The sequence below is a fragment of the Branchiostoma floridae genome, chromosome 1 (genome assembly GCF_000003815.2).
Source record: "Branchiostoma floridae strain S238N-H82 chromosome 1, Bfl_VNyyK, whole genome shotgun sequence".
Lineage (NCBI taxonomy): Eukaryota > Metazoa > Chordata > Leptocardii > Amphioxiformes > Branchiostomatidae > Branchiostoma > Branchiostoma floridae.
This window is the reverse complement of record NC_049979.1, coordinates 3,815,467-3,838,540: the sequence shown is the minus strand read 5'-3', so window position 1 is coordinate 3,838,540 and position 23,074 is coordinate 3,815,467. Positions and strand designations below refer to the sequence as shown.

General features: G+C 42.2%; 2 protein-coding genes across 3 annotated transcripts; one reads left to right on the top strand and one right to left on the bottom strand.

Annotated features, from left to right (window-relative positions):
* Nucleotides 1-178: 178 nt before the first annotated feature.
* On the bottom strand, nucleotides 179-13,530 carry LOC118421006 (WD repeat-containing protein 43-like). 2 transcript variants are annotated; one of them, XM_035828150.1, is made up of 18 exons: nucleotides 13,180-13,530; nucleotides 12,145-12,279; nucleotides 11,279-11,400; nucleotides 10,621-10,737; nucleotides 10,289-10,292; nucleotides 9,950-10,110; nucleotides 9,279-9,381; nucleotides 8,765-8,829; nucleotides 8,116-8,284; nucleotides 7,581-7,775; nucleotides 4,522-4,659; nucleotides 3,962-4,048; nucleotides 3,712-3,743; nucleotides 3,393-3,453; nucleotides 2,658-2,771; nucleotides 2,185-2,248; nucleotides 1,738-1,799; nucleotides 179-1,147 (listed from the first exon to the last, which is right to left on the bottom strand). In XM_035828150.1, the coding sequence occupies exons 1-18, from the start codon at nucleotides 13,513-13,515 to the stop codon at nucleotides 1,007-1,009; spliced, it is 2,106 nt and encodes a 701-aa protein (XP_035684043.1). In that variant the 5' UTR covers nucleotides 13,516-13,530; the 3' UTR covers nucleotides 179-1,006. The 2 variants fall into 2 exon arrangements, with proteins under 2 accessions (XP_035684043.1, XP_035684035.1); XM_035828142.1 differs by lacking the exon at nucleotides 10,289-10,292 and having other exon boundaries at nucleotides 10,617-10,737.
* Nucleotides 13,531-13,890: 360 nt separating this feature from the next.
* Nucleotides 13,891-21,777, top strand: LOC118429991 (equilibrative nucleoside transporter 1-like). Its single transcript, XM_035840656.1, has 14 exons — nucleotides 13,891-14,069; nucleotides 14,809-14,890; nucleotides 15,541-15,659; nucleotides 16,021-16,112; nucleotides 16,419-16,469; nucleotides 17,073-17,158; nucleotides 17,332-17,380; nucleotides 18,120-18,217; nucleotides 18,472-18,505; nucleotides 18,927-19,048; nucleotides 19,610-19,724; nucleotides 19,925-20,010; nucleotides 20,544-20,752; nucleotides 21,164-21,777. Exons 1-14 carry the CDS (start codon nucleotides 13,927-13,929, stop codon nucleotides 21,273-21,275), a joined length of 1,398 nt encoding a protein of 465 aa, XP_035696549.1. The 5' UTR covers nucleotides 13,891-13,926; the 3' UTR covers nucleotides 21,276-21,777.
* The last annotated feature ends 1,297 nt before the right edge of the window (nucleotides 21,778-23,074 follow it).

The following is a 23,074-nucleotide window of genomic DNA, read 5'->3' as shown; positions in this document are numbered from 1 at the left end:
TATGTGACTGGGACGGTTTTAAGGGAAAAATAGCAAAACCCTCTGTCGATCTTAAATATCGCTGACCCTCCATCAATACGCCCGGAAATCGTGGATAATGTGACGGGTATTAGCAGACTGATTTGAGTTTCTCATGGATAGACAGAGGCTCAAAGAAAGAAACAAGACGGAGGCGACGTCTGGTACATACATGACTGATTTATTCCACCAGTTCAGGACTGTACAATCTGGACTGACAGATGTCATTCACTTTTCACATCTCTGTTTCCATATTTATAAAAGCTAGTAGAAATCATCACTCTCTCTGGCCCCTTATGAAGTCGATAGTTCGTCAACCTGAACACCAACTGAAGCAGTTCTCAGGCTTGGAGCAGGAAAACATACGAAAATTAGACATTTTTCTGTGTTTGGCATCTTGCTTTGCATACAGAAGCTTTCTAGTGGTTTGCCCCATCTTTGATTTGCAGTTGCTTCGTTGTTGTACAGTTCAGAATTGAAAAAAGAGAAGCTAAAAGAAATATTACAGTATAAAGCAAAGGAAGACACTGACCTGATAATATTTCTCATACAACATTGCCTAAATTTGTTCTCTGTACAGAGTGGCCTGTGACTTTTGCAAAGGAAATTCTGTATAAGCTTTTGCTATACAAATAAGCTATACTGACAACAGCTGACATACTTAAAGAATTAATTCTTGCAGACAGTAAAGACACATTGGTGTTTGCAAAATCCTTCACTGGATTTTTCTTTAAAACATAAAACTCGGGGGCCAGCTACAAGCAGCTGAATTCAGAAGAAATGTGGATCAGACAGAAGCGTTCCCTTCTTTGGCTGTCTGCAAATTACAGACCAACTGCAATTATAGAAAAGGCCTATCTAACAGGCACCAACAGAAGGCTGTTTAAAATTGCTATATCCTTTGCTAAGCCTTAAGTTCTGCCTGATGAGGGTTCATACGGATGGAGATGACAGCAGGAGTACTTATGCCATCCTGGATGCAGAGAGTTCAATCCTCGTCACTTTCTTCACTGGACCCATCCTCCTCCGGAGAACCCTCCTCCTCACTGCTCCCCTCCTCCTCCTCCTCCTCCGGCTGTTCTCCATCCTGCTCCTGAGCCTCCATGTCGGACATCTCCTCCCAGTCCTCCTGTGCGGAAGGAAACAGAAAAGTGTCTTGGTTGGGGTGGGTACCGGTACATACAAATCTAAAAGAGGAAGGCAATGTAAGAACCTGCTGGTCTTACATAGGGCAGACCTCAAGGATAGAGGACTAGGACCATTGCGGTCAGAAAGAAAACTAAGGGAATTAAGGAAGCTTGGTGATGAACAGAACAAAGTGGAGAGAGTGGAGAAAGACTGATTGCAGTTGCAGGGTGTCCAGACTGATCATGACTACATGCTGGTTCAAAGGAAGATTTGCTAACTATGCACATACTTTAAGCATAATTCTTGTAATTCTCTCTGCTTTTTATTGATTCAGGGTTAGTTAGCACTGTAGCTAAGGTTAAAACATTTTGCTTCATCTCATATCAGCCTATAAGCCATTTCAAGTGGTCACAATTGTCATCTGCATGAACAGTCTTCTCAGGCTTTGGCTTGATCTCATGACATTTGTCAGTACATTCTGATAGAATTTTGCTTCGTCTAATATCAGCCCTTTCAAGTGGTCACAATTATCATCTATACATGAAAAGTCTTCTCCGTCTGATAGTTAAGGAGGGAGAGACAGTTCCTTACATCAGAGTCGGGGTGTCCGTGCAGGAGGTCTTCCATCGCCTCGTCTTGCTCGTCTGAGGATTCTGTGAAAACAACAAGGTCTACAGTCAGGAATCCTTCACACACTTGTTCAACATACTGTAATTCCTGATTTTGTCAACGTCCTTTTATGTTCACAGTTTTTATGGTGAAGACTGTAACATTAATTCATCATTACCGAAAACAAACAAATAGCTGACTTTTTTTTTTACACGCACCCGCTGCCACTGTGAACATTTAATTCCGATAACAAGTTAAATTTTCTCAGACCATGAAAGGTTGGTACCGAGAAGACAAACAAACAAAGTCAATTACAGTATCTTTGAGTATATCCAAAAACTTCAACAAGGGGATATCTGCCTCAGTAATAACTGTATGCTTGGTTTGTGACTAGAGAAGTTGAAAATGTAATGGAAAAGCTGTCCTTACCATCTCTGTAAGACAGCAGGGGTTTGGAGGAGAACTGCCACTGCTGCTCCTCCTTAGCCGAGGTCTGGAAGAAATCAACAGAGTTTACTACCAAGGAACAGTAAATGGCATGCAACTCATAGGGAGAAGGTTTAAATTTCCACTGAGAACAATGATGTCTCAATGCTTTTATTTTTAAAAGGTTTAGCAGTCCAACCTCAGACTGAGGGCAAAGATGACTTTGCATATTTTCAATACGTGTGTTGGGTTATTTTAAATGCAAAGGTTTGACAGTTGAGGCTTATGTCAAGGGCTCCCTCATACATCATTTGAAGTGGGGAATGCAACCCCCTACAACATGTCTGAGCCCTAGGATTGGTCACCAGCCCACGGATCCACAGAGTTTGATACAGATGGCCAAGCAGCGGGGTTGCATTACCAAATGCACCATGGGGACAAGTTAAAATTGTACGAAAACAGCACAGAAATAGTACCTGAGACAGCACCAGCTTCAGTTTCCCCTGTAACCTTGAGAGTTTGCTGAAGGTCGCCACCCTTGAGTCCAGCAGTTCATACAGGCTTCCCAGGCTGGATAGCACATCTGGGCACTGAAGCAGCAATACATTCAATCAATCAATCAATCAATCAATCAATCAATCCATCCATCAATCAACAAACCAACCAACCAACTAATCAATTTATCAATATAGCTGCTTTTGGCTACCATGGAGTAAAACGCTACAATGAGACAAAACAACAAAAAAGGTTGAGGATGTATTTCACAACATTTGGGTGGACAGTTACCAGTCTATTGATTCGGATTCAAAACTTTCCTTAATATTTAGATAAGGTTGGTAAACCACTGGTTAAAAAAGCTCTTTTTACACAACCTGTCTATAACCTAATAATGAGGAAGGTGACAGGCACTAAAACATCAGCCAGTGCTTAAATACATGTTTGTGTACAAAGACCTTTTTCAACCTAATTCAAAACTTTTATGTGTATATGTTAAATATACTCAAGCAACTGTAGAGATCTGCACCCGGTCAGACATTTCAGGTTGCATCCACTCTCTCTCTCTCGTCAGTGACAAAGTTATCCAGTTGGCCAAGTAACTTTTGTATTGTGTATCTTATTACCTGGATGTCTGATCTTCATTTACATATTTCTGATCATTGTTTTGACATCCCTGCTGACTAGTTTGCAATATGAAAATGGACTATACTTACAGTCATCAGGTAAGACGTGTGAGTCTCTAACACGGCCCTCAGCCATTGCACAGTCATCCCGCTGGGGGAGGAAAGAAACAGGTCAGGCCACACCAATTTCATTTGTTGGTTCTCAGATTTTTTTCAGAAAAAATATTGAGTGACAGGGCAAAAAAACGTCTGGGGGTAAAGATAAGGGATATTACAAAATGAAGATTCAGGTGAAAAATATGCAGCAGTCTCAGGCGACCTTTTGCCAAAAGTTTTGGCGATGAAAAAGTAAGGTAGAATGTCATCAACAGTGTGATGCGGGCTTAAGGACTGGATAAGAGGATCTTACCTGCCGGCTCTCCCATGCATTCTTCTGGTCACCTGTGGGAAAAACAAAATACAGTCAGATGTACTCAAACTTTACTGGACATAATGTCTTGAAAAAAAATTAAAAGATTTCCATTGTTTTTATAGAGCTCTGCAGATGGAAAAATGTGCGAATTACAACTGAAATGCTGAGATAAAGACAGCCATGTTTAACATCAGGCAAAATAGCTTTAATTTTTTTCCAGAATAGTAAGAAGCAACCACAACATTACCTCCTTCAACAATGGCACTACCAGCGACATGGGTATTCTCTGGACAGTGTTTCTGATTAACGACTCATTGGCACTGGCAAACACCCTCTGGAACAGACACAAACAACATTCAACGTCAGTTGCAGAAACTGGCTATTCTCATCCTTGGGAAAAGTTGATCAATCCGTATAGAAAAGAGATCTTCCCCTCGAACTTGCAGACACCTTGTACTGATGTGAGTGTAGATATCACAATTCTGCAGGCTTGTTGACGCATACTTTGATTAGGACCTCTAACATCACAGCAGAATTGGCCATTCGTATAAATCTCAGTACATAATGTTCCTGTGCATGTCCCGCAAACCACTCCCCCCCCACCCAACACATTAGACTCCATACTTGCAGTATGTCTGAGTCCTCTCCCCCACCCCTCCAATCTCTGCCAACCCCCCCACCTCTACAAAACAGTCTCCCTACCTGCAGTATGTCTGAGTCCTCTTGCCACCCCTCCCATCTCTACCCTCTCCCCCAACCCTTGCATCTCTAACCACCGCCTCCCCCCCTCCCCAACAGTTTCCATACCTGTAGTATGTCCGAGTCCTCACTCTGCAGCCCCTGGGTCAGGAGCACGGCCAGCGTGTCGGCCCGCGGCGTGGCGTCTCCGCCCGAGGTCTGCCCCTGGTCGGTACTGATCACGTCTAGTCTCTCCTGGATACTCAACTGGGCAGGAACAGCACAAGTCAGGGATTTGCAAAGAGTGGGACTCAACAATCAAAAGGCTTTTCTCAAGATGCCTTGTACCACAGTTTGACTCCTTTTACTGATGTCAGCTAAGGCCACATCACATCAAGTATATTTCACAGATGACATCAGCGCAGGTGTTGATTTTTGAAGACGCAAATTTTGTTCCCCTTTGAGGTAAAGTTTGACAAGGAAATGGGAAAATTTGCCGTAAAATTCTAAAAGTAAGGGAAGCCAGTACAAGCGAAACGAGTTCAATAGCTGTAAAAGTAACTACTGTAGAAGCCTTGATCGTTCATTTCTGCACTTCTAGAATTCCATATTAAATAAATGACTTGTTGGCTGTGATACCATAATTTGTTGCTTCAATTCTTGTCATGACATTTATGGTCTCTATTTTGACTGTTTAGGCACCTTGTTGTATCTTTACCCATCTTGTTTTTGCTCTTGCAGTAGATTATTTAGAATTTGAGACTGCCATCCTGTCTGAGTAACAGGCTGGTGATAGGTGGGACTATCTTTCCTCACAAAACTATTCACAAGTTAACTTGGAACTCTCCGGATGGACACACCATCAACCAAATAGACCATGTAATGGTGAACAAGAAGTGGCAGAGGTCCGTGCTGGACGTGAGAGCCTACCGCGGAGCAGATGTTGGCAGCGACCACCATCTGGTAGTTACCAAGGTCAGGCTGAAGCTGAGAGCAAGCCCTCCCACCAAGCAACGATGCAAGGTGTTTGACACTGCCAAACTGCGTAAACCTGAAATCAGACGTGAATTTGCTCTAGAACTAAGAAACCGCTTTAAAGCCCTTGAAAACCTAGTAGACGAAGAAGAACCTAACGTTGTAGAAACATCCTGGGATACCATAACGAAAGTGTACAGTGAAACTGCCAAGAAAGTCCTAGGCCATAGAAAGAGGAAGGACAAAGAATGGCTGACACAAGAGACTTGGAGGAAAATTGAAGAGCGGAAAGTAGCCAAACAGAAATTACTGACCTCTAAGACCCAACAAGCAAAGGAAGCATACAGGAACAAAGACAAACAGGTAAAACGAAGTGCCCGCCGTGACAAGAGAGCATTCGTAGAAGATTTAGCAACCGAAGCAGAACAGGCTGCAACTAGAGGGGAGTTAAGCACAGTGTACAGAATCACCAAGAAACTCTGCAACCAGAGCAGTGCCAGCTCTGTACCCATTAAGGACAAACAGGGGAAATTACTGACTTCCGAAAGGGAACAGACCGCAAGATGGGCGCAACATTTTGAAGAAGTGCTCAACAGACCGGAACCTGATGTGCCGGCTGACCCCACACCTTCAGTGGATATTCCAATCAACATTGACCCACCTACAGAGGAAGAGGTAGAAACAGCAATAAAGGCACTAAAGAATGGTAAGGCCCCAGGCATAGACTCCATTCAAGCAGAACTTCTGAAGGCTGATTGTGCGACAGCTACCCTTCTCCTCACTGACCTGTTTGCTAAAATCTGGAAACACGAAGTCATACCGCAAGACTGGAGTAAAGGGCTAATCGTCAAGATTCCTAAGAAGGGAGTTCTTAGTAACTGCGACAACTGGAGGGGTATAACACTTTTGTCCATCCCCAGTAAAGTGTTCTGCAGAATCCTCCTGAAAAGGATTGACAGTGCCATAGACTCCAGACTAAGGGAAGAACAAGCAGGATTCCGAAAAGGCCGCGGCTGCTCGGACCAAATCTTTGCACTGAGGAACATCATCGAACAGTGCATTGAATGGAACTCCCCACTGCTAATAAACTTCATCGACTTCCAGAAAGCATTTGACAGTGTGCATAGGGAAAGCCTCTGGAAGATTCTGAGGGCTTATGGTATTCCACACAAGATAGTTACCTTAATAGAAACCTTTTACAAACATTTTGAATGCAGTGTCATCACAGAGAACAGCCTGTCCGAATCGTTCCCTGTCAGGTCTGGTGTCAGGCAGGGGTGCATTCTTTCGCCAATACTGTTCCTAATCACTATTGACTGGGTAATGAAAGAAACAACTTCTGACCGACCACGGGGTATCAGATGGACTCCTTCTAAGTACCTCGAGGACCTTGACTTTGCCGATGATTTGGCTGTCTTAGCATCCAAGCGTACCCTTCTTCAGGAAAAGACTGACCGGTTAAGCGAAAGGGGTAAACAAACTGGACTGTACATTAACAAAAAGAAGACTCAAGTTATGTACATAAACACTCCTACAACCCCTCCCATCAGTTTAGACGGAGAGGTCCTGGAGAGCGTAGGGGTCTTCACTTACCTTGGAAGTGTGATGAGTACGCAGGATGGTGCACGGAAAGACATTAAAAGCCGACTCGACAAAGCCAGGGCGTCCTTCAGCCGTCTGCAAACCATTTGGAAGTCCAAACAATACAGCCGCAAAACCAAAATTAGGCTATACAATAGTAATGTAAAATCAGTCCTTCTCTACGGTGCTGAGAGTTGGAGGGCCACCAAGACAGATATGAGGAAGTTAGACGCATTCCACAACAACTGTCTTAGGAAAATATGCAACATCTTCTGGCCTAACAAGATAACAAACGAAGAGCTGCACCGAATAACCGAATGTGGAAGAATAACTACAGAAATTACACACAGGCGGTTAAAATGGCTTGGCCACATTCTGAGAATGACTGACAACAGAATTCCAAAAGTTGCACTAACTTGGAGACCTGACGGTAAAAGAAAAAGAGGAAGACCCAAAACCACGTGGAGGAGAACAGTGTCAGATGACCTGGTGTCCATGGGTCTCTCCTGGAAGTCAGTACAGACAGCAGCACAGGACCGACCCAGTTGGAGGAAGAAGGTCATAGCCTTATGTCTCACCAGGGACGAAGAGGATAAGTAAGTAAGTAATCCATACAGGAGTTGTTAACTCACATCTTTAGGTGTTAATTTCTTCTTGTTCTTGCTGCTCGGCGCAGCGGCGTGTGTCATGTGACCCGGCGCCAGGACCGTCACCTCCTTTGCCTTCCCAGGAGTCTTCACCTTCCCAGCATCCTCCTCCAGGGTGATGGCGGATCGGCCGGGGTCCGCCCTGATCAGACAGGTGTGCTTCTCCAGGCTCGAGCAGTTCTGATGGGGAGAAAATTACAATCAAGCACATGCTTTCTGTTAATATAAATTCATAGATGCATTCTAAATATAAAGTCTACAGACAGTTTTTGCCTTATGCCTCCATCGAATGCTGTTTTGTTAATCTGCTTAGACGCAGGACAAAGACAAATGAAATAGCAGTCTGCCATTCTTACCCTCACAAAACAAGGAATGGATTATTATCTGCATAGTGTGTGTGCGTGAATAATTTGCCTTGAATACTGTAACAGTTGTTTTTCCTAATTGCTTTTCGAGACCATTTGTATTGAGTTGAACACAATTTTACACGAAAGGAAAGAAGTGACACAGAAATACTCACTATTCTCTCGAAGGCAGGCCTGAGTCCGGTGCCATACGCTATCCGCATGGTCGTGTCCAGGTCCTGACAAAACTGGGCTGCGATGATGGGGAGGGGGGTGGGGGTGGCCTCGCCCCCCTGGGTCGCCACCTGGATCGTGTGCTGGGGGGTCAGGGGCTTCTTACCTCTCCTGGGGGTGGGGGGAAGTTGTGTTCAATCTCAATTCATGAACGTTGTAATAAATGCTTTATGTATAAAAGGCTTTTTCTCAGTTACACAAGTGAACCCTGCGAGGGTTTAGCGCGGCATTTAACAGACAGTGCGGCAAGCCACGTGCCAGTGACCGCTATCGGCAGTGTTGGCATAGCTGCCGGACCGAAAATCGTCTGGCATTTTCAAGTCATTCTGTTCACAAACACAAACATGCAAAAGGTACCAAAACATGACCTTCTAAGCCAAGCATAATGTTACCTAGGACAGCACTGGGACATGTTAAGGTTAGGGTTAGGGTTAACCCTAACCCATAACCAACATCAGCACTGGGAAATGTTATCTACTGGGAAATGTTATCTACTGGGAAATGTTATCTACTGGGAATAGCATGAAATTGCTAGATTTGCCAGTTTCAATGTGATGTTGTGCACAATCTATAGAGGAAGTTAATACATACCCGTTCAGTATAAACTTGAAGATGTGCAGGTCCCCATTTCTGGTCACCACTGCCAGGTGTGCAGGCTGGAAAATATCAGGTAACAACATTCTATGATCAATACGGAATAATCCAAACAGAGATAAACATCAATATCATGTAGAATCTTTGACTTGTATGATGTGTATGTTTGTGGTTGGTTGTTTGTCTTGGTGGGTGTTCGCCATATGGGTCGCATTTTGTTCCCCTGCTGAGTTGAAATCCGAAGTCTGGCAGGATGCAGAGGTGAGTGGGAAGATGTTTCAATGGTCATACGAGCCACAGTGACAGAAAGTACAGGTCAGAGGGGGTATAACTAGTCATTAATCAAGCATGACAGTACGCAGTGTACAACAATGTTAACATTTTTTTACGTTCCAAAAAAGTTGTGCTGCCTCTCAACAAACCTTGCTTGATACCATCAGTGTATTACTATCGATACAGGTTGACTTGTAAGAAATTGAAATTTAGAATAAAACTCCTAAGTTGTCCGCACCTGGTCTTTCTGTCTGGGTCTCAAGACATCCACGTAAACCGGTTCCTCTGTCAGGGAGAAGGACACAACCGCCGTCTTCTCCTTAGACTTCATCTTAATTTGCCTGGAAGGACAAGAAAAATAGTCACGCATCACAAAGACAAGGAGGATGTAAGACTAAGAGGAACAATTCTATCCTTGTCTTATTCTTTAAAGCACAAATAACAAAATGACGTTATCAGTTATTATTGAAAAGACGAAGCAGGTAATGGAAAAGTTACTGCAAAAATCAGTTTGATGATGTGTTACAGCTTGCATTATGACTAACTAAGACAATTTCTAATATATGCACCAAGCACTGTAAATTCATCTACTTTTGCGGTGGTTTCATCTTGCAGCTGAAGAAAACTTCTGTTGTAGAGTAACCATGCAAGGGATGAGTATTTGAGGTGTCGCAGATTCATTGGGGACAGGTCACAGCGAAAAGAAAAAATCCACAAAAGTCTCAAAATTATCAGTATTGCACCACAAACACTCCATTTTCCAGCTATCTCAAAATTACATCCCTGCGAACTTGCATTTACAGTACCCGGTATGTGGATTTTACTCATTACCCACAAGCAAACATTTTCAGTATGGCTGTTCTCCCACTAATTTACTATGCTGCATACTGAGCATCCGAAGAGACTTACCAGGCGTTCATTAATCTGTCGTGCGTGGCCCCAGACAGGAAGTACAGCCCGTCCACCGCAGCCTCCTGATTGGTCACACTTTTTCTCCTCCCGTTGGCAGTGGGGGGCGGCAGCGTGGCAAACAGCAGGGACGTCACCAGGCTGGCATGGCCCGTGAAGCTCTACCGGGGGGAACAAATAGCACACTTTTGTACAACAGAGTACAACAACATCTGCATTCATTAAGACAAACCGTTCTCTATGCATTAGTTTGACCATTTCATGACTTTCTCAAATCGTTGAGCCTGTGAAGCTCTATCAACACTACAGAAAAAAATAGCATATTTTTGTTTCAATAACAAGTCTGTATCCATTATAGCAAAGGTCTCTATACATCAGTTTTAACAGTTCATGTTTCCTCAAAGTCAAGTCAAAGTAAAACTAAGGCAAGGGATCGAGATGAAAACAGAGGACTGGTGAAGGGTTTACAACTTTACACAAAGAAAATTTTCATGTTTGTTGTTGCACTACACAGGCCAGTTCGTGGACAAGACGTGACAGCCAATAACCAGAAACAGAAATAAGATGGCGCCTGCATGATGTCAGATTCAAACATGGCAGCGTCCATGTTCCCCTGCTAACAGTACAGTTTTGACGATGAATGATAAGAATAATGAATTCTCCTTACCAACAGCACCTCCCTCTTCTCCAGGTCCCACAGTTTGATGGTTCTGGCTGCAGACAGCAGAGTTTTCCCTCCCGGCCCCAGGCTGATGGTTTGGACTGGTCCTCTGTCGGCTTTCCATTTACTACAGGGGGAGAAACACATCTTCATGATGCTCATGGTACTTAGTAACGAGTAAGCAAACCTAAGCATCAATGTCCATCACTACAGTCTGATACATGATTCTTGTATATCCTTCATAAACTAGTTTAACTTCATACTTTTTCCTCAAACTTGGAAGACATTCTTGTTCCTCTTGCCAAATGGCAGCTCGCTCCAGACCCTTGAGATTTAGCCCTGCCTATTGTAAGCTCCTCGCAATTCAGCCCCTGGCTGCAAAGAGTGAGTAGTTGGCCCACCCAATAACAATAACAACAACTCTTCAGTTGAACTTCAAGCATGGTGTTTTGAAGTACGATGTGTTTTGTATTCCTGATAGTGCACTGCGGCTTCTTAACATTAAGAAAAGCATTTTGACTTATTTGGAAAGATAAGTTGTCTGTTGAAGTATACTATGAACACAGTCTGTATATAACGATAATATTCAAACCTCGATAGACAACCAGGCGATTATTTCCTAAACCTTAATGAATAAAATGAATATAATTCTTGGACGAACTCCTCACCATTTGACCTGTGCTGTGGTGACTGTCCACTCCACGATGTGCTGGTCGTCTGAGCAGCTGAACAAGCTGTTCTCCTCCGCGCGCCAGCACAGACAGTTCACTATGTCATCATGGCCTCCAGTCTGGGGGAGGGGGGAAAATTAATCTCTTTGATGATCCAAAGGTAGACAAGCTGTTTCCTGGTTGCAACGTAAGGCTACGTTTCCTGGTTGCAACGTAAGGCTACGTTTCCTGGTTGCAACGTAAGGCTACGTTTCCTGGTTGCAACGTAAGGCTATGTTTTCTGGTTGCAATGTAAGGCTATGTTTAACTTGAGAAGAGTAGGGGTCCATCCCGTGTGAGTGGATTAAACATTACAATCCGGTTCTGGATCTATCTCAGTCATGTATGAATAAGTGGCTTATCCTCTTGCCAGTTGAAACCTCTAACCGTTTCTAAAAGTTTAAAAACCATCAGCTTGTGCTGCCTATAGGTCTGTGCTGTTGCATTTTGAATAAATAAATAAAAATCATATCCAGTTGCTTGAGTAACTATTTTTTGGCGTATTAAAGGCTATGTTTATTCGATTATAATATAGATGACATCAGCACATGCACTAATTTTTGTGTTTCCAACAAAAATAGTTTTCAACCATACTGTACATCGTACAGAGCAGCCGTAAAATGATCCAATACATGTCTTCAAAAAGAGAAGGGGTCCATCCCGTGAGAGTGGATCGAACCTTACAATCCGGTTCTGATTATACCTCAATAACTGAATGAATAAATGATACATCCGCTTGCCAGCTTCGAGCATAACTATATCCCAAGTCGTGTCTTGACTCTTGACCATGTTTACTACCCATGTATAAAAAAAACGCAGCTCACCAGCTGACTCTGTAGATCGCCCTTGACGACGCTGTACAGGAGGATGGTGCCAGCTGTGGTTCCCATGGCGACGATGTCCAATGAGGAGAGGGCTGACATCTGATCTGATTTTCTCTTCCTCTTCTTATGTTCATTCTGGTGGAAGGTTGGGAAATCAATCATTCTGACATCATCACGAACTGTGCATCAAACACAAATCATTCTGACATTATCACTAACTGTGCACAACTTGGGTGATGTTTAAAGTTTTGAATGGCAAATCTGATAACTTTTGTTTGGTGCATTTTTTTGTATTTTCCATCAATCATGGAGTCACGGTAAATAGAACAAATCTGTTATTCATTAATTTCAAACGGATGATTCTTCAGTCCAATTCTTCAAACATATTAAGGTCTACATGTTCCTTCATAACCTCAAACGTAAGGATTTTAGTGTGATTCTTATGTAAATTGTAATTAACACATCTGACTGGTCCATTGACATGACAACTCAACTTATGATATTGGCCACTATGCCAGTTAACTATACTGTTAAACTTAAAGGGCAGACTGATGAACATAAAAAGTTTATTTAAAGTTTTAATTTGGAAGACACAGTGCACCTTGGACCATACAATAGCCTGTATACAAATTATTTTAACAGCATACTCTGCAACATGAGCTGCTATCAGATCCAGTAAATTGTTAGGGAAGTTTTACTGCAACAAAACACACTTGCTGTAGCCTTTATTGCGAGGCTGCCAAACAACAAAATGACATATGAACTCGGATTTTGGAGTTCAGAAGTTTAGTAGAACTCGCCCTCCCCCACGTTACGTATGTGCCTCAGTCAGTCAACATATTTCGCTCATGGTAAAACCTTAATACAGGTAATTTTACATCAACCCTACAGCAACGGCTGTAGCTAAACAGTCCTATACGAGAATGACAGTCTCAGTCACATAGATCACATCTGTAAGTCAACTTAAGTCTGATGTACAGCTATCTTTTCTCTCCCCCCACATGCTCGCTAGCTGACCCAGAGGCAACCACGCACCCGCGCCTCTCGGAGAGGTCCCCACGCCAGGCAGGAGCATGTCGCGCTGAGGTGGGCAGACGGCGTGTACTCCTGCCGCAGCGCTCCCGAGTCCGTGTCCCAGAGCTGCAGCCGTCCGTCCGCCGAGGCCCGGGCCAGACAGTCGGCGGCAGGCGGGGAGAACTGGCACAGTCTCCGTCTCTCCGCGGAAAAGTTTGTCGCCATCTTGCCACACGTGTGGGGATGTGCGCATGCGCCTGGCTGGGAGGTGCGTTCGCGCGGAGCTCGTTCCCAGGAACACAGCCACGTGACGTTGTCCTGACCAATCAGCAGCAGCGGTTCTGCAGTCTCGTGCATTCTTTTTCTTCGCACGAAGCACTTTCTAATCGATTGAACCATTACGATTAAAGGGAACAACATTTGAAAAAAAGTACTTGTTGTCAAATTATTGAAATTATACATAAAAGTATGAATAAGAAACTTTAATGATTTAATATAAAAAGATTTTAGAGGATAAAAATAACTTTTCAAACATAGATGTCAACATATTAATTTTCTTTTGACCCTCTTTTTAGAATGAATCCGCCCATAGCGGAAGGACAGGGGTCAGCAGCGAACACGTACGCACGTTCGGAATTTCTAGTTTATTTATTTGTTTGTTTGGCTGTACAATCAGCCAAGGTTTAGCCCAACTATAAAAACCATGGGCTATTGGAGGTGTTTGTCATGTGAGTCCAAAAAGTTTCCAAAGTCCACTTTTCCGGCCACATGCTAGGCTGGACAGCGGACAGCCTGACCTGGGACGACGGGACACAGTCGGAGGAGAGTCAGGCGCTCATAGCGGTGGACGGCGGCGCCATGGACGGGATGGAAGACGGGCTCGTACCCGGAGCCAAGCCGCCAAAGGACAGGTGAGACTAGTCGACTATGAGTATGAGTCATCTCCTGGCGTGTTTGTGGCTGAAAAATTGAAGACATTCTTAACAAATTGAGAGAATATGAATCAGAAACCTGAACAGAGGTCCAAAAAAGGTTCTGCTATTTTCATCTGCCGTCAAAATAGATATCTGTAGGTAGATCAAAGACATCAAAGGACTATTAATGAGATATCAAATATCATTCAGATAATCAAGTTGACAATTTCTATAGTCCTATATTTCTATAACCTTGAACGCATGAGAAGTTAAGTTCTTTTGGTGGAGGCCATATTAAATGGATCTCATGTATGACATCAACAGCATACTCCTGAGGCAGAAGATACTTATTCATCTTTATTCATTTAATCCACATCTAATGTGAGCGTGAGAAAGAAAGCACGAGCCAAAACTTATGATTTCTAAATTTTGGAAAAAAATTGATCTCAAGTGTTGTAGTGAGTTAGAACATTGCATGAAATCCAGCAAACCAACTTTGTGATGGTAAAGTAAAGTACTGTGACATTTTTCTTGCTTAAAGTTTTACATTAGTTGATAATGTAGGAATGGTGTATTTGTTCAGTAATATCCTGCAAGGCTATAAATTTGATGTAATAATAAAACTGTTTTCTAATATATAACATCAGGAAGTGTATTTTCTGACTTTCAGTTGGTTGTTTTTGTTCTGCCTGAGCTGAGTTGTTTACTCAGTGATTGTTTACACTGTTGTTTCCAGGTACAACGCCGTGTACATCATCTTCTTCATGCTAGGGTTGGGCATGCTGCTGCCGTGGAATATTTTCATCACTGCGAATATGGTGGGGAACTTTTTATATTGACAGATATTTTCTTCTTTTTAGACTTACCAGTGTGTTATTCTTGCCTCAAAAATCACATGGTCTTAGCTGAAAATTAATACTCATATAATCTCCTTGAAATAATACTGCTTTCAACTGCAGCCTACCCGGCTGAAACAGCTCTACTGTACTCTAGATACTCTGTGTAATATAGTTCAGGAGGCTGTGCTAAACCGGGCAAAAACTGTCAGCCAATCAGAGAATTGGTGACAAGGCCACTTTTCTGATTGGCTGACAGCTGGTGAGAGAGTTGGCAGCTGCCAGCCAATCAGAAAAGTGGCTTTAAGAAAAGCGAACATTTAGGTGATTCTGATTGGTTGATAGCTGGAGAGGCCATCCCTGCAAAAGTGGAAACCCCAAGCCTGGTTTATCAAGGTATATTGTATATGTAAGTCTGTGGGACAGACTCTGTGTAGTTGAATGCTACTAGTATTATAGTATTAATACAACCAGTCAAAGAAATCATCAGAGACAACTTTCATCGATGTAACCAGTCAAAGACAATCATCAAAAACTGCAATTTTTTGTGTCATCAAGACTGTTGCCCATTATGCACGTCAGATTTCTTAATCACATATACTGATGCTTCTTTATGACATTTCAATTTCCAGTATTTTAGGAAGAGATTTATAGACTCCTCATATGAAGACACGTTCGAGAACTACTTTTCTGTGGCCTCCATGGTGCCAAATGTGGTTTTTCAGCTGCTCAACATATTTGTGGCTCACAAGTAAGTACAAACTTGAATTGATGAGTTGAAATGTGTGTTGTCAATCTGGATGTTTTTACAATTGCATCAATGAAGGTTAGACTCATCGTAAATTAAATTCTTCAGCATTCATAGTTAGGGTATAAAAGACCAGTTTTCACAGATCACGTCTGAACGTTTCCAAAATCATATCCAGTTGCTTGTAAGTTGTATGAGCAACTGCTTTTTTGTGTTATTCCAATTGTAACTTTTGGATTATCTCAAACGCATGTTTCAAAACAAATTGACTGGTACGCCCTCTCCATTATCAAGTAAACTGTTTGGAACTACATCATTGTACCTATACTATAGATGCTAACATGAACTTCCTGTTCCTCCCCAGAGTGAGCCTGAGCCTGCGCATGTTGGTTCCCCTCATCACCATGTTGGTGTGCTTCATCCTGACGGCTGTCATGGTCTGGGTCAGGAGCATATGTAAGTACACAACATTTAACCTTTTTAGTGCAGAGGAACCCTTTTCAGCCAAATTTGTATATATTATGGATTGGAGAAGTGGAATGAAATTTCATCGTGATGGTAATTTACATCATCATCTTATTAGATAAAGTGAGAAGGATCAGAGGACTGATCAAAAGCTCATTCATAAGAGCTTTACTTTATGTGCAAAAATAGTCTTTATAAAGCATAATTATGCATGTTTCTTACTGCCTATGGTGAACTGATGTAAACAAACTGGGTTCCACTTCTGTACTTATTCTTCTGTTTGTGTTTCTTTTACAGCGACCACAGGTTTCTTCCTGATCACAATCTTCACAGTTGTCATCATCAATCGTGAGTAACTTTTTTCTAAAGCACCTCCACCAAACAATGTATCAATTGCTATGAAGTGTTTATATACTAGTAGTTTGAAGCATCACTGATAGGGATACTCAACTACTGATAAAGCGTATAATGATTGGAATACGCTATTACAGTACGCACAGTACAAATAGTACACAAGTTCTTACCAACAAGTTTTGGGTCAGTCAATCTATAACGTATTCAGGCACAGTTCTGTGGAATAGTCTGAGGCAGAACTTGAGGCAGGCGCCCTCTTTATCGTCGTTTAAGAACTTGACTCGACTAGAAATTATGTAATTATGGACTATGAGATGGACTGATATTATGTTGAATACGAAAGGATCTATGGAATGTTGAATTGTATCTTTTGTGTACTGCATTGTATGTAGAAGGTATTTAGACCTCTGACCTCCTCCACCCTTGAAATCTTGAAAAACGGCTCAGGCCGAATGATGTATCAAGGTTAAATAAAGGTTTTAAAAAAAAAAGTTCTTCGACCCATCTCAGATTGAGTGAAAGTCTAGTATTTGCGTGTGTGTTGCCTCCTTCAAATTTTGTAAACAAGTCTTGCTTTGATGTTTTTCTGTCCCCCAGTTGCCAGTGCCATCATGCAGGGTGGTTCGTTCGGAGTGGCGGGAAAGTTCCCGGGGAGGTACACACAGGCTATAATGAGTGGACAGGTAAGCACTTGTATAGGAGAAACTAGACAACCATCATTTACCTTCAACATACCCAAAGTATTGCTTATGTTTGCACTAGATTAAGAAAGTGAAATATGAGAAAAACAAGATTTAGGTTGAAATGTGTTACTGAGGTATTCTAACAGTAACAGATTCTCCTTTCCTCCACACAGGCGTTAGCAGGGGTGTTTTCAGCACTTGCAAGTATATTGTCACTGGCAGGTGAGTTGCATGATACACTGTAACTTCTGTTTATGTTTAGTGACATTAGTATACAGATGTAACAGCAGGAGACAACATAAAATGACCCCTTGATTTAAAAAAAAATCAGTCATAGCTAAGCTGCATGTCATGTTTTGGAATGGACATTTTTTCCTAAATTTCATGTCTTGCATGGTCAAATAAGGATATGCAAAATTAGGTAACATTTATAATAGGATGGCATTGATTAGCAGGGCTTGAAATACCACCTGCATATGCAGGTTAGTGCGGGTAAAATTGGAGCTGTGCAGGTATTTCTGGTGTCTCCCTGCACCTAACCTGCACTGGTCCATGAACTGGGTTTTATACATAAATTTCCTTTCATTTAGATGTATAGCGATTGTTCTTAGACTTGACTGTTACCACCTATTAAGTATAAAAGAAAAAAAAAACAATGGTTCTTAAACAATTCTCGTATGATTCATACTTCCTTAACTCAGAGGGGTGCAGGTAAAATTTGTCTGGTGCAGGTAATTTTCAATGTTACCTGCATCAGTGCAGGTATGGAGAAAAAAGTATTTCGAGCCCTGATTAGAGAATGTATCCAGTTGCTTGTTTTATTTTTTGATAATGCAATGTTCTACTTGGATTACTTGGATGTCTAACCTTCATAAATGTGCTAGTATCAAGTTGGCACGATTCCCTCTTCTGGTGTTGTTATATGAGCTGACATTTTGCTGTTACACCCCCCCCCCTCCAGCGGGAGGTGATCCCATCCACAGTGGGTTTGGTTACTTCCTGACGGCCGTGGCAGCCATTCTGGTCGCCCTCGCCTCCTACCTACTTCTAAACAGATTTGTGAGTATTACCATTACTATTATTAGTAAACTGTACTTTGATTAAAGAATGCTAATTAATTTTTGTAGGCAGGGCCCCTTGAAATACAATTCAACAGAGTAGAAAATTTTTGAAAATGGAGTGCTGTGGTTACATAGATACATGAAAAAATAAAGCATCGCTCTGGCATTGTATAGTTACCATTTTGTAAAACCCAGACGACATTTTAGGTCAGTTTCAAAAAAGAACTTACTTGTTGTGTTTCCATTCTGCAGGAATATGCCAGGTTTTATCTGTACAGTACCCAAGGTAAGTCAGTAGGTCCTGTGATGCTTGTCTATATATAAGTACTTTAACACAAAAGTTCTTATGTTGTTTATAAACAAGCAGTATAATATGTGCAATCCTGAGCATGCTTTGTGTTGCATCTGTTCTGACATCATTCTCAGTCTGCTACATTGTTGCAGTGTTGTTGCACTTCAAACCTATTGTCCATAGTTGAGATCAAAATGAACCACTGAAGTGTTACATGTACATGTGTATGTAGTTTTAGTACTTGTAATTAGTATGCTGTTCTTTAGTTGTAAGTAGTGTTGTGTGTATTGTAAATATGTGTATAGGTGCTGTATTTTTATGATTGGAATCCAGGCAGAGTAGATTACAAATGTATATAATTACATATTCTCCTTTGATGGATATCTTGTTAAAAAATTGAACTATGTTTGTTTAGAACTGCCATCCCTAAATGCGGATGAGTCCAGTACAGGTGTACCTGAGACAGGTGTGCCCGAGACAGGTGTGCCCGGCATACAGGTCCTCAGCAGCTCATCTTATCTACAAATCTTCAGGAAGGCAAGTGTCCTTTCATTCTTTCATCCTCTTAGATGATGCTGTTAACTCCTCCACAAAAGTTCTTCATACTGCCCAGTCCTATAGTTGTAATGATTTGTCCTTGGTACCGTTAAAAAAATTACCTAAAAAAAATATCAGTGGATTGGGTTTTGGACAGACTAGAAAATGACCAAATTATATCAGCAGGGGTTTACATGTTTTGTCACCAGTTCAAAAACATAACAAGGGCAAAGTAGAGTAGAGTTCATAGTCATTTCTACCAAGTTTGTACAGGTACAGAGGTACAGAGTTTGCATTGAGACAGGATTTTCAAATGCCGGCGGTAATCAGATACTCCGCCAAACAAATACCTTTGTAGAAAATTGGACCATTGTATTGAGTACCGCCCATTCAATAAGTTTTCACAGATAATTACATGTAGGTCCAGGTTCAGGCCCAGACCTGGACCTGGCCCTTTGGACCTGGACAGCACCTGGACCTGAATTTTCTGTACCGGTACCCACCCTTGATATATGCGTCAGATGTTTATTGTATTTTCCAATGTCTGTTTCCCCGCTGCAGATCTGGGTTCCTGCAGTGTCTGTCATGTACACCTTCCTGGTGACGCTGTCCATCTTTCCGTCTGTGTCCTCCCTCATCGAGTCAGTCAGCAAAAGTGATGGCAGTAAATGGACAGGTAGGGTTCATCATATATACCAGGCTCTATGTACTGTAGATTAGTCTGATTTTGCAGTAAGGAGAAAATGGAGTGTTTGCAGTGGTGAAGTCCAATTCCAGTGTCGGTTGGTACATAACTAGTGGGTAGTAACTTATGTACTAAAGATTGAGAAACACAGTTATAAGATCCATGTTAATCCGTTTTTTTCCTGCTTTCAGGAGAGTTTTTCATCCCCGTGACGTGTTTCCTATTCTTTAACCTGTCGGACCTGGCCGGGAGGATCATCGCAGGGGCTGTGCAGTTTGTGAGTCTCCTCTTTACTTTCTGCTTCTTTGCTAATGTCTTGTGGGGGTCCTTCTGCCATGGAGGTTAAGGGGTTCAGCAGTACACACTGATCTCAGTTGTATTTGTTCATGTCACTTGCACTTTACTGAAAAGGGTTGATTGCCCAACCTACCATCAATATTGAAAGCTTGGGTTAGGGTTTAATAGGGTTAGGATTAGGGTTTATAGGGTTAGGGTTTGGGTTAGGGATTGGGTTAGGGTTTGGTTTAGGGTTAGTCTAACCCTCATGGGATGGGGACAAACAGACGTTAAACCGGATAGTGAGTTTGAGTGTTAGGGTTTGGGTTTAAGTTAGGGCTTGGGTTAGGGTTTGGGTTAGGGTTAAGGTTTGAGCTAGGGTTTGGGTTAGTGTTAGGGTTAGGGTTTGGGCTAGGGTTAAGGTAAGTGTTAGGGTTAGGATTATGGTTAAGGTTAGGGTGTTGGGAAGATTTGTCAAAGGGCAAAAGCATCCCTCTAAGATGCCTCCAAGTCTTGCTTATTCCTTCCCCCCAGCCTAAGGAGAAGAGCATCCTCCTGCCGATCCTGGTCCTCCTGAGAACGGGGTTCATGCCGCTGTTCATGTTGTGTAACGCCCAGCCCGTGGAGACGGCCAGACACCTTCCTGTCGTGTTCAACAGTGATGCGTTCCCCATCGTGTTCATGGTGCTGATGGGGGTGTCCAACGGCTACCTGGGCAGTCTCTGTATGATGTACGGACCCAGGTGAGGCCAAGATGTTTTCGTTTGTCTTCTCGTTTACTGTTAAGACATTTATGATTTACAATGACCATTATTCATTTATTTGTATGATTTGTTTGTACTTTTGTATTACTTACCACTCAAGTTAGAGATTAACTTGTTACAGGCTGCCTTGGAAATCAACCCTATGCGACCGACTGGGATTACCCATATGACTGAGAATAGATTAAGAAAAAAAGTGATCATGAGATGTTGTATCACAAGCAATTGCCATTATCTGTCCTGTCCATTATGATTAGCAATTGAAGTTCATTGCATCAAACAGTTTTGCTTTAGTTAAACCTTTTCCCTGGTGCCTAATCTGGTAACCAAAACAAAGTTGGTGCCAAACTGATACCTTAGCAGACTGGGGGTTAACTGTTCCTCCCCCTGCAGGTTGGTGGCAGCAGAAGAGGCGGAGACCGCCGGAATCACCATGTCTGCCTTCCTGACCCTGGGGCTGGGCCTCGGGGCCGCCTTCTCGTTCGCTCTGACCGCCAGCATCTGAACATCTCTCAGTGTCTGAACAGTGGAAGTCCTATGTTTGAGGAGAGCCACTCCTCTAGCTCACTCACTCACTCACTATTCGGTTTAGCATCTGTTGTTCCCTGTCTTGCAAGGGTTGGACGTTTGGGTCTGATAGCTGCTCTCCATCCGCCTCTGTCAAGGGGGTTGGCTTTTTGCAAATCCAGTTTTCTAAAATCTTCATTGACTGTCTACCCATCTCCTCTTTGGGCGCCCACGTGGGTTCTGGCACACTACAGACAAGCTAAAGGCCTTTCTTGGCCAGTTGTCATGCCACCTCTAGCACATAAAGAAACCCAGCACTTATTGAAAATAGTAGGGTTCCTTCCTCGTGTGAGTGGATCATTAAATCTAAAAAGCAGTTACTCATCTAGAACAAGCAACTGGATATGATTTCCAGAATTATAGTATTGCTTTTCGGTATATCTTATTACCTTCATGTCTAACCCTCATCAACAGATCGTTAAATCTGTCCATATGTCCAACTTGCAGTCTTCAGTACAAACCTGGTTTGTTATGCAAACAGGGTATACAATACAAACAACTGTCAGCATCTGAAGCTGGTCAGAAAGCACTAAGCCACTTTGTAGTCAAACTTGTCTAAGAAGACCACTCAGGGGACCACCGTATTATAAAAGCTGATCTATGTGGACACTATACACAGTCATGAATATCATGGCACATTGAATGTTTTATAACAAAAATGTCCACTCTTTTGTGCTAGGTATGAATGTAAAATAAGCAGATCACATGACCATTTTCATAGTCACATTATCATCAGGCTCGCCTGGACAAAGTCAATTCTTTTTATCGAATATATTTTCTACTGATTTTTGCGAAAGATTGCCGCTGTCTCTGCTTTTCCTTTTGTGTGAATACCTACATGTAGAGTTAAGGTTCAATCTATCTTTTGTGTACAAAAATGGGGCAAAGATTTACTATTACAACAGATGTATATATACACTGTGTGAAAATAGTTCTTGGAAATTTGTGTTCTGTGTTGGGAATCCACTATCTGCAAACTATGGTGTTTTACACTAATTATGACTGATGTATAAACAAACACAGCTGTGATAATTGTACATTTCTTTAATAAAATCTGGCTGTGGAAACCACGTGGATGAAGTCAGTACATTGTATCGAAGGCTGTGTTGTAAAAATATATGCCAGACGCTGTCAGACTTCTAAGTTGTAGTAATACAAATGTATGTGCCTAAGCTATGCAGGTTCTATCAGTACAACAAGATGGAAACCAAGTTTGTACATGCCACTTGACTACCTACTAAATTCTTACAATACCACAACACATTCACATTGCTGAGAGTGTAAAAAATAATCTCTGGTTGAAATTCTCACATCAAGTATTTTTGCCTTATCAAGTAACGTTACAGATACTTCTTGTGTACATGGGAAGAGGCACAGCATTAAGACAAAGCAAGAACAACAGATTTTCATACTTCATATTCAGGGTCGTACATTGTAACATGGTGTGCCCCGGAAGTTTCACCCAAAACAATGGGTTGAAGGCCAGAACCTATCTATAATTTCTGTTACTTTAGGTGATATTTACATTTTTTTCACGACAAAAGCACCACATACTTAGCCTCCATCAGGCCTTCCTACAGGGTATGGGAATTTGTAGAATTCAGAAAAAAAAGGGAAATTGGCCAGCGGAGTCAGTCCACGCTTAGGGTTAGCATTTCCCCTCGGCCAGCCAACTTCTCTGTTAGCAAAACTCCCCTGGCAAATTATTCTCCCTATAATGGCCAGCATAGTCAGTCT